General features: G+C 41.7%; 1 protein-coding gene across 1 annotated transcript in view; it reads left to right on the top strand.

The window, feature by feature from the left end:
- Nucleotides 1-11,193, top strand: part of SACS (sacsin molecular chaperone) — a 43,462-nt gene that overhangs the window by 22,059 nt on the left and 10,210 nt on the right. Inside the window, 1 exon segment of the mRNA XM_025049511.1 lies at nucleotides 8,464-11,192. Within this exon segment, the coding sequence (XP_024905279.1) occupies nucleotides 8,464-11,192 (2,729 nt within the window).

Genomic DNA, 11,193 nt, shown 5'->3' with positions numbered 1-11,193 from the left:
GGATACTTTGTTAATTCTATAGCTCAAGCAAAATCTCATTGTCATAGTTTTACCTTTTACTTGTATCATATACAAACCCTGAGCTAAATACTAAGTTGCTGCTTGTATTTTCACTCTTTATCTCTGCTGCTCTTTCCCGTTAGCACTTAAACACGTTTCAAGTCTTTCTCATTTTGGGGGACACTAAACAAACCTTGGCTTTGATTTCCTTTCTTGCACCCTGTCATAGTCCAGCTTCTAGAAGGAGCAGTATATGCTTATCGTCACCCACGGTCTCAGTTCCCCTGTGGCTCAGTAGCCATCTCAGCGATCAGACCTACTGTCACGGTGTCCCAGTGCTTGTGTTCAGGTCACCCTTATTTTACTTCACGATGACCCCACGGCTCAAGAGCAGTGATGCTGGTAATTCGGAGGTGCCGAAAAGAAGCGGCTGTAAAGTACTTCCTTTATGTAGAGGAAAAAGCAGAATATATATAGTTCGTCTGCAGTTTCAGGCTTCCACCGGGGGGTCTTGGAACGTGTCCCCCACAGATAAGGGGGACCAGTGTACTGCCATGTCATCCATTATCACTGCAAACAAACTTTTGCTTCTGCTGTCATTCCAGTAAAATTGCCTGGTCGAGGTGACCAGTTAATGGGCTTTTTTATTATTGAATCCAGTAGACACTTTTTGTTCTTTTACCCGATCTCCCCGAACCTTAGATACTATCGATCGCTTTCTCTTTGAACCCTGGCTTTTATATCATTCTCTCCTCGTATCCTTACACTTCTTTGTCTGTTTTTCCAAATTGCATTCCTCAGTTTACCCCTAAATATAGGTTAGGTTAGAAGCTCCTTGCTTAGCTCTTTTGTTTTTGTTCCTTACTTTCTTTGCGTGTGCTCAGCGACTCCCAGGCATCCACTCACAGTGCATGTGCGGTCACCTCCATATCCACAGTTGCCACCCCAGCCTCAAAAGGAGTAGTGTCGTGTCGTGTCGTGATTATAGGCCTGGACTTTGTACTCACACAGGTCTGGATTCAAACTGGACTCCCATGTGTGACTTTGAACAAATTACCCACCCCCCAGCCTATTTTCAAATCAGTGACATGCTAATACAGTAACATCCTTCCACAAGAGTATACCCGAAGCCCTCAAGGTTCAAGTACATAGAGTGTAAAATTGCTTTATTACGATCTTACATTTTATGTTAATGATAGAAGAACAAGGGTTGAGTGTAGGATGGCAGGCCATCACAACTTACTAATTGAATTTTATCCAATTTTGCATTATCACAGCAGAGCAGGTCATTGCAAAGCTTTGCTGTAATATTTTACTCACAGCAGGCATTACACTGGAGATCAGATGATATATACACACTATATATAGTTTAACCCAGTACCTGCCACATAGTAAATACTGATAAAATGACAGCTGTTATCATTTCGTACTTGCAGTTCATAAGTATCTCAAAATCAACGTTTTCACAACTTGAGGCTTCATCCTCTCCCCAAACCTGTTCGTCCTCTTGAACCATCCTATCGAGGAAGGTGACTGACTCTGCACGAAGTCGCTCGGGGGCGAACCCTCACGTGTTTTCTTTGTCCCCCACAGTGTGCAGCTTCTGCTGATTAACCTTTCGGGAACGGTCCCTTTCTCAGTGAACCGCCAATGGCGGGTGTGCCGCGTGTCTCTGTGGCCTTCGTGCTCCACTCCCTTCCGAGGTCCCCTGCCTTCACCGCTCGCCCCTCATCGCATCCCGCCGGCCCCCTGCAGGAGGCCGTCCAGTGATGCTGCCATGTTCCTGCGGGCCGTCGGCTTCCCGTGATGGCGAACTTGCTGTCTCGATGGCCGTGATGCATTCAGTGTCTCTTTCTGTCCCCCGAGCACTTGCAGATTGGCGAACGTGAATGCTAGAGCAGAGTCCTGTGAGCTTTGTCACCACCGTGTGGCACAGTGCCTACTGCAGAGGGTCTGCTTGGTAATTTTTTTTTTTCATCTGAATGAAGGTTTTTTCATATCTGCATTTTTGTACATGGTGTTCCTTTTGCTTAGAACACTTTCTTATTTTCATCCTCCACTTTGCATTGGGGACTTTTATTCATCTTTTAATATTCAGCTCATAAGCCTCCGCCAAAGGCATCTTTACCATCCCGTCCCACACACCCGCCTCTGCCAGGCAGACCCGATGTACTGGGCTCCACTAATCCTCTTTGCCTCATTACAGTCATATTTCTACTGTGCTAGGCTATAAAGTCCTTGCAAGCCGGAGCAACCTGTTATTTGACAGGTGTGGTGGGGCGTGTTAATGCCTCTGTATGTCGGTATCGGGGTGCCAGGTACAAAGGTGGAAAAGCAAATCTCTGGTATTGCGCCTGTGGGTGAGCATCTCCTTTTTAAAATAAGTGTCTTCTTTCATGTTATTCATTCTCCACAGTCACGACGTGATAGAGCCCATAGTATCATCTTCATTAGAGAGACGGAGACATTGAAGCCGAGTTTGAAGGTTTTCAGTGACTTGATTGAGTTGCAGAGTTGGAACTGCGATTGTTTCCCCTCTTATTTCCAGGTCTAGATTATTTCTGTATTAAGTGTCTTGAGTAAATGGGTGACCATAAGAAACTGGGGAATAATTAGAAGAGCAGATAGATGGGTTTTCGAGGAAATAAATAGAAAAAAAAAAAAGCAGTCGAGTCAGACCAGTGGTAAGAATGTCTAATAGGTTGGCACCAACATCCTGTTTATGTTTAAGCTATTTTCACGCTTCTTTATTACAATGTGGCCTCACGCCCTGTTTCATTTCATGGCCAGAGACTCTGCAATAAACATTTGTTTGACTTTACCTTATGTGCCAGGCATCATGCTAGATGAAGATAACATAAAGATGAATAAACCGAAGGGGCCCAGAGCTGAATGTGGACAGCAATGTAAATAATACCGTCATTTAGGATGACTGGTTCGCCGTCAAAAACTGAGAACAGAGTCGGTACAGGAGGTGGGCGGCATGTCGGGGCATCTCACAGAGGAGCTGGCTCATGTTGCATCTCAAACATTCAGGGGAAGGACTGCAAACTTCATGTCTGGAGAGAGAGCGTGTTCACATTGTCCACTGTGACACAACTTTGTGATGATGTATGCTATTCAGTACAGAGATAACGGCAATTTGTGTATGTTTAGAGAAATCTTTAGAAAAAGTAGCAGATTTAGGTACCAGCCTCAGGCGTGTGGATCAGTGGTATTCCAAAGATTTCGGTGCAGGATTTGTGCCACAAGTTTTGGGTCACTGCTTCCATGGCTGCTTGTGAGACACAGGGCCCACCCCTCCCCTCGGTCAGGCGGTCCTGGTCTCTCACCTGGAATGTGGAAGTTACCTGGAAGCCCTCCCCCACATCCCTGCCTCTCTGGTTAATACAACACAGCACTGCTAGGGTTATCTTTCTAAATATGACTGTCCCACTTCCTATCTGAAAATCTTTCCAAGGCTTCCCCTTTTTCTTTGGAACACAGGACAAAAATCCTTGAACATTTCCTGTGATGCTCTTCATTATCTGGTTCTATTTTCTAGGTGTTATAAAGGTGCCTGGTACGCGGAAAGGGCATGTCAGTGTTTGCTGTCGCGGTGATCGTTATGATCTCTCTCCTTACCACCCCCGTTGTCTCTCGTGATCTTTCTCACGTTTGGAAGGCAACCTGTTCCTCCCGCTTGGGTGTGGCGCACAGGATTCTCACCATCCGTTCACCTCACATGGCCCGCGTGTGCGAGCGTGGTGTTGAATGCCGCGTAGCTTCATACACCTGTCCTGCTTAATCGTTTTTAACAGTTTATCTACTAGCTCCCTCCCCATTAGACCGTAAGGCAAAGTCTGGGACCACGTCTGTTTTGTTCTTTCTATCTCTGGCTCTCAGTGAATGTTGACTGACAAAATGCCTCTTAAGTCATGGGAGACTGTTAAGCCTAGAAGAGCTTGAATTCCTTTGGAAAGACCAGTGGTCTCTGTATTTGCTGCCAGGTTTGGCCTAAGGCACCCAAGCACACAGACACCTCACAGAACTGTAGAGATGTTCTTGGTCAGGGAATTGGCTTGCTTCAGGCAGAGGGCCGGTTAGATGCTCACGTAGCAATTCTTTGAAGTTTGCAATTATTGGTAGTTCCCATAAGCAAGCAGAGGAACTATATGAAAAAAAAAAAACGCCCTTTCTTTATCATAAAGTCAGAATTAATGAATTAATTTTATACTTTGTAGAGATACTCCAAAAAATTTTTGAAATTCAGATGTCTTTCCTTTCTTAATTCTTACCTATAATATCTGAATATTTTATGATGATAGCCTGTACAAAAAGCCCGTTGGGAGCTTATCAAATGACTTTATTTCTGTTGTTGAAGTGTAATTTGTGCCTATTAAGTACATACTCCTTCTTTGCCTTTTTTTCTGAATAAGATTCCCTTCTCTCACATAGCTAGGATTTAGTTTGCACTGAAATGCATCTTTCAGTCTTAACTGTGTATTTAGCTATGTTTGGAGTTTATTTATGGCTCGTCTTTTACGTAACGATGTGCTAAGACGCTACAAAACAGTGTTTTCTTAAGATACAGAATAATTTCCATAGCCATCCTGTGAGAATTGTGACAATTCCAGCTTTTTCTAAGAACGGATTTAATTATGTTCTAGCACAGCACCTCCTCTGGGGATATTCAGGTATGGTGACCGACTGAATGTGCCATCTGTAGCGTGACGTTTTTGTTCATTTGATTCTTTGAATCCTGTTTTTTTAATTTACCTAAGTAGCTAGAAATCATGTCAGTATCTTTTTCTGGTAATAACACTTAAAGGAGAGAGGAAACGATATGGATAAGGGTGTATAGTTGGTGGTTGTACACACCACAACAAAACTGTATTTAAACGGCTTGGAAACATTTCATTTCATAGAACATTTAGTCTCAGATGAAAGAACTATGCTGAAATTTTCAGTTCAAGCTGTGGTATTTAATGGGAATGTACGAGAGTGAACACACCTTTGTTATATGATGCACATAAATATTGTAATTAAAAAGGATAGATGGGAATCAATTCTGGATATGTGACAATTTAGTGAGAGGACCTTATGGCTTAGTGTACTGAAGGTGGGGAGTAGCTGAGCAAAAGTAAAGTGGCCAACACAGCTTTCATTGGGAACAATCGGTTGATTGTCCTTACAATGCCTAGTGTGTCATTTTATTGACTGTCTTTTTTTTAAATAAAAGTTTTTGACCCAACACATTATTTTTCCCCCAGTTCATGTTTCACTTGGAATATCAGAAGATGCAAGATTTGCTTTACAGAATTTTTTTATGGTAAATAATATTTTTGGAATCAATCTATTCTTTGAAGCGGGCTATATATACACCTATATTAAAATTAATTTAGAAACTCAGACATTGTTATACTGATAATTCATATAAATATTAAATTTGGCTTCTAGCTCGTATTAAAAGTGGCATAGCATTCGCAGCTATTATTCCTGTGTATTCTTAAACCTCAATCAGTATATCTTATATTTTTCAGGTGTAATCAAAGGGGAAAACAAAATCTCTCTAGAAGTGGGCGGCGTAGTTCCCGCCCACCCAGGGACTCGGGGTGGTGGGTGATCCCTCTAGTTGCCGCATCCTGTTCAAGGCGGGAAGCCAGGAAGGCAGCAGCGGCAGCATTGGCTTCTTGGGGAGATTTGGGGCCCGGCGCCATGCCGGGGCCCCCTCGGCACGCTCCATCCACGTCAGAGTGGAGGTTTCCGCTGGTCCCCCACCGTGCCGCCACCGGCCTGGTGGAGTGCCACACAAGTGCTCAGGGGGCAGGCAGGCTTCACTTTCCTTCCTTAGCTCGCTTTTTTTCTTTTCCTTTTTGTTTCTGTGAAGACTCGACCGCCCTACAGTTTACCATGTAATTGGACCTCCACTTTGTCACGTGTGTGTTCGCAAGGAGATTTGGATATCTCTGCACAGTGGAGCATTGCTGGGACTCCTCGCCCCTCACGGCTGCCGTTGCCACTTTCTGCACAAGAAAAGTATCCAAAGCAGTTGCCGGACTCACAGCCTGGTGGTCAGAGTGGCCAGCTGGCTGTGACTCTGGAAGAGTCTGGTCAGGTGTGGTGAACTCCCAGTTAATGAGAGAACTACGGGCTGAGAGTCTTTGCTTAAGTACATTTTGAAGTAGACTATACTCTCCTATTTCCATCCATGCTGGAAATCTTCCTCAAAGTTAGTGCTGAACATAAGCATATGAAAAACGTAAACGAAAACAGTGTAGTCTTTCAGTGCTGATTTAGCGCGTTGATGATATTATTTTGAGCTGATCTATAGTAAAGCAAAAACTATCCTTAAAAGACTTTTTTCTAAATTAAATAATCCCATTTGGTAACAGTTTACCAAACTCTGTGTCTAGAAATACTTTCGATACTGTACAGTTAACTTCTTTTGACGGTGTCGATAATTATAAAGGCTAGGCCACGAAAACACAGGTCATTTATTAAAATGCTGTAAATTATTTTCCTGTAAATTATTTTCCTGTTAGAGGTGGTTTATAATTCCAATAGCTTTCTAACTAGGACATGAAGTTTTAGACCTTTTTCGGTGTTATTTATATTTTAGTGTGAAAAGGTATAGGCTTAAATACAAAATAAATGTAAATCAAGACCAGATTGAATTGACTTATTTACTTAGAATTACGTCCTTCAGCATTTTCTCTCTCCTTTATTTTCTACTATTTTTTTCAGTTGAGCATGACTGGTGTGTTAGCTGCATGTTATATGTGGTGTGTGTGTTTTATTGACATTTATATATAAATATTAGATGGCTTTCCTGAAGGTAGGTATGTGTTTTTGTAAATTGCCAGATTTCATTCCAGGATACTGGATAGTATTATCTACAAAGTGCATGTTTTGTGGCACTTAATTACATAGAACATAGTGTGGTGCATATTTAATTTTTTGTTTTCTGCGTGTTCTGAACCTTAACTCGTTTTTGTATCTTTGGTTTTATATCCTTGCCTAACTAATGATTTGGATGGTCCATTTCATTAATTCAATTCAGTAAGCATTTTTAAAAACATTACTGTTAAAAATTAATTATAAAAATTATATTTTAATGGAACTCATAGACTAAGGAAGCTGTACCAGTCAGATTACTACTTTATTTATCCTAAATTATACAGTGTGGAAACTGAAAATATTCAGAATTTGAGTATTGACAGTTTCCAGAAGTTGCAAAACTGACCTTGCTTAAATTTTTATGGCAGTAATTTTAAAATGTCTCATTGTAACATGAAAGGTAACTTTCTTGGTGAAGGCGAAGTCCTCTTCGGATGTGTAAGGCTGTGAGATGAGGGTGGCCTTTCTTGGTAAAAGATAATGATACACACACAGGTTTCAAGGCCCTTGAGGTGTACCCTCTTTTATATCCTTTTTCAAAATTGGTCTTTTAAGAGACTAGAAATTATGTGTGTAGGGTGTTAATTTTCTATGAGATTGAATTTGAGATGCTCTTTATATCTCTGTATGGACAAATACATACCTATGGGTATGTAGTGTCATTTTAAAATTTTGTTCCTACTGGTATTATAAATACTCTGAAACACAAAACGCACTTAGAAATAAATGTTATTTTCTAGAACAGTGGTTAAAAATCAGCAAAAACCCTTTTCCCCAGACTGCATCTTATTAGTCTCCCGGTTTGTAAAACATGCAGGTGCAGCTGCGCGGTGGCGACGGCCCCTGCCGCTCGTCCCCGAAGCGTTTCTGCAGGACCCAGGGCTCTGAAGCACACAGAGCTGTGGATGTGCCCTGACTGGGGCATGTAGATGGAGCAGCCTCGAGACCTAGACCCTCATCCCCATCCTTTTTCCAGATGAGAGAATTCGCCTAGCTTTCCCGTCCAGTTAGCGGTTGAAAGGAAACGCCCGCAGGCCCCTTGCTGTCCCAGCTTCAGAGGGTCTCGGTCAGCAGAGACTGAGGCTCCAGCCTCCATGCTCTTCCTTCATGCCCTTCTCGTTATCCTGTGCAGCCATGTGGCTCCTGGAAACCGGAAAAAAATTCATATTGGGTTTGCTTGTAAATTACCCCTAAGTAAAATGACATTTCATCTTTATGCACTTTTCTTAAGTGCTTTTATTTTAAGCACTAAAAATTATTTTCCACTTTGATTCCATTTGTGGACCATTATAGGATAGCTTTAAAACACATGTAAATGTATTTTACATATTTATTTTAAATAAGCACTTTTCAGAGAGACTTGTTTCTCCCATAGGTTATTATAAACATAGACTTAGTGTAGGTTCTCTGTCATTATTATTTAAAAATAATTTTTGCCCAGTTATGCTGAATTTTTGCCTTTTTACAGTGTACTTAAAACTCTTAAAAGGACTTTCTAGTACTACCTAATCTGCCAGAATAGAAAGCTAAATAACCAATAGCAGAATTTTGTGTATTTATAATATGTCTATGTATGATTTACAGGAAGACCGTGTACTCAGCTGCAGCTTCTAAATCCAGAACGATTTGCACGCCTTATCAAAGAAGTAATGAATACATTCTGGCCTGGCAGAGAGCTGATTGTTCAGTGGTATCCATTCGACGAAGGCAGAAATCACCCATCTGTTTCATGGCTTAAAATGGTTTGGAAGAATCTCTACATACATTTTGCAGAAGATTTGAGCTTATTCGATGAGATGCCACTTATCCCCAGAACTACACTAGAAGGTCAGACGTGTGTGGAGCTCATTAGACTCAGGGTTCCATCCTTAGTCATTTTAGATGATGAATCCGAAGCCCAGCTTCCAGAATTTTTAGCTGACATTGTACAAAAACTTGGAGGGATTGTCCTTAAAAAATTAGATGCCTCCATACAACATCCGCTTATTAAAAAATACATCCATCCACCATTACCAAGTGCTGTTTTGCAGATAATGGAGAAGATGCCGTTGCAGAAACTGTGTAATCAAATCGCTTCACTACTTCCCACACACAAAGACGCCCTGAGGAATTTCTTAGCCAGTTTAACTGATAGCAGTGAAAAGGAGAAAAAAATAATTCAGGAATTGGCAATATTCAAGCGAATTAATGATTTGTCTGGGCAGGGAGTCTCCTACACGAAGCTGAAAGGCTGCAAGGTCCTGCACCATGCCGCCAGGCTGCCCCCGGCCCTGCGGCTCTCGCTCCCGGTGGTAGACAGCAGCGACGAAGCTACCATTCGCTTGGCAAACATGTTGAAAATAGAGAAGTTAAAGACGACTAGTTGCTTAAAGCTTGTTTTAAAAGACATCGAAAATACATTTTATTCACCTGAAGAGATAACACATCTTATGTTATGGATCCTTGAGAATCTGTCCTCTCTTAAAAATGAGAATCCAAATGTGCTGGAGTGGCTAATGCCACTGAAATTCATTCAGATTTCACAGGAGCGGATGTTATCGGCCAGTGAACTCTTCGATCCTGATATAGAAGTCCTAAAGGACCTCTTTCTTAGCGAAGAAGAAACTTGCTTCCCACCTTCAGTTTTTACCTCACCAGATATTCTTCACTCTTTAAGACAGATTGGTTTAAAAAACGAAGCCAGTCTCAAAGAGGAAGATGTCGTGCAAGTGGCAAAAAAAATCGAAGCCTTACAGGTCAGTTCCTGTCCAAATCAGGATGTTCTCCTAAAGAAAGCCAAAACACTCTTACTGGTTTTAAATAAGAATCATGCCCTGTTGCAGTCATCCGAAGGAAAGACGACCCTGAAGAAAATTAAGTGGGTTCCAGCTTGCAAGGAAAGGCCTCCCAATTACCCAGGCTCGTTGGTCTGGAAAGGGGATCTCTGCGACCTTTGCGCACCCCCGGATATGTGCGACGCAGCCCACGCGGTTCTGGTTGGCTCAGCTCTCCCTCTTGTTGAAAGCGTCCATATAAACTTGGAGAAAGCTTTAGGCATCTTCACAAAACCTAGCATCAGTGCTGTCTTAAAACACTTTAAAATTGTCGTTGACTGGTACACATCAAAAACTTTTAGTGATGAAGACTACTACCAATTCCAACATATTTTGCTTGAAATTTATGGATTCATGCATGATCATTTAAATGAAGGGAAAGATGCTTTCACAGCCTTAAAATTTCCATGGGTTTGGACTGGCAAAAAATTCTGTCCCCTTGCCCAAGCTGTGATAAAACCATTCCATGATCTTGACCTTCAGCCTTATTTGCATAGTGTGCCTAAAACCATGGCAAAATTCCACCAACTCTTTAAGGTCTGTGGCTCAATAGAGGAGTTGACATCAGATCACATTTCCATGGTTATTGAGAAGGTTTATCTCCAGAGTGATCAAGATCTGAGTGAACAAGAAAGCAAACAAAATCTTCATCTTATGCTAAATATTATCAGATGGCTGTATAGCAACCAGATTCCAGCCAGTCCCAACACACCGGTTCCTATACATCATAGCAGAAACCCTTCTAAACTTATCATGAAGCCAATTCATGAATGCTGCTACTGTGACATCAAAGTCGATGACCTTAATGACTTACTGGAAGACTCAGTGGAGCCAATCATTTTGGTGCATGAGGACATACCCATGAAGACCGCAGAATGGCTGAAAGTCCCATGCCTTAGTACGAGATTGATCAGTCCTGAAAACATGGGATTTGAGCAGTCAGGACAGAGAGAACCACTTACTGTAAGAATTCAAAATATTCTGGAAGAATATCCTTCAGTGTCAGATATTTTTAAAGAACTGCTTCAAAATGCTGATGACGCAAATGCAACAGAATGCAGTTTCATGATTGATATGAGAAGAAATATGGACATTAGAGAGAATCTCCTGGACCCAGGGATGGCAGCTTGTCATGGACCCGCATTGTGGTCATTCAACAATTCCGAATTCTCAGATTCAGATTTTGTGAACATTACTAGGTTAGGAGAATCTTTAAAAAGAGGAGAAGTTGACAAAGTTGGAAAATTTGGTCTTGGATTTAATTCCGTGTACCACATCACCGACATTCCCATCATCATGAGTCGAGAATTCATGATAATGTTCGATCCCAACATAAACCACATCAGTAAACACATTAAAGACAGATCGAATCCCGGGATCAAAATTAATTGGAGTAAACAACAGAAAAGACTTCGGAAATTCCCCAATCAGTTTAAACCGTTCATAGACGTGTTTGGCTGTCGGTTGCCTTTGACCGTGGAAGCACCTTACAGCTACAGTG

This window comes from Pteropus alecto, unplaced genomic scaffold, assembly GCF_000325575.1.
Source record: "Pteropus alecto unplaced genomic scaffold, ASM32557v1 scaffold16, whole genome shotgun sequence".
In the NCBI taxonomy this organism is placed as follows: domain Eukaryota; kingdom Metazoa; phylum Chordata; class Mammalia; order Chiroptera; family Pteropodidae; genus Pteropus; species Pteropus alecto.
The sequence above is the reverse complement of the archived record's forward strand: the minus strand, read 5'-3'. Positions and strand labels throughout refer to the sequence as shown.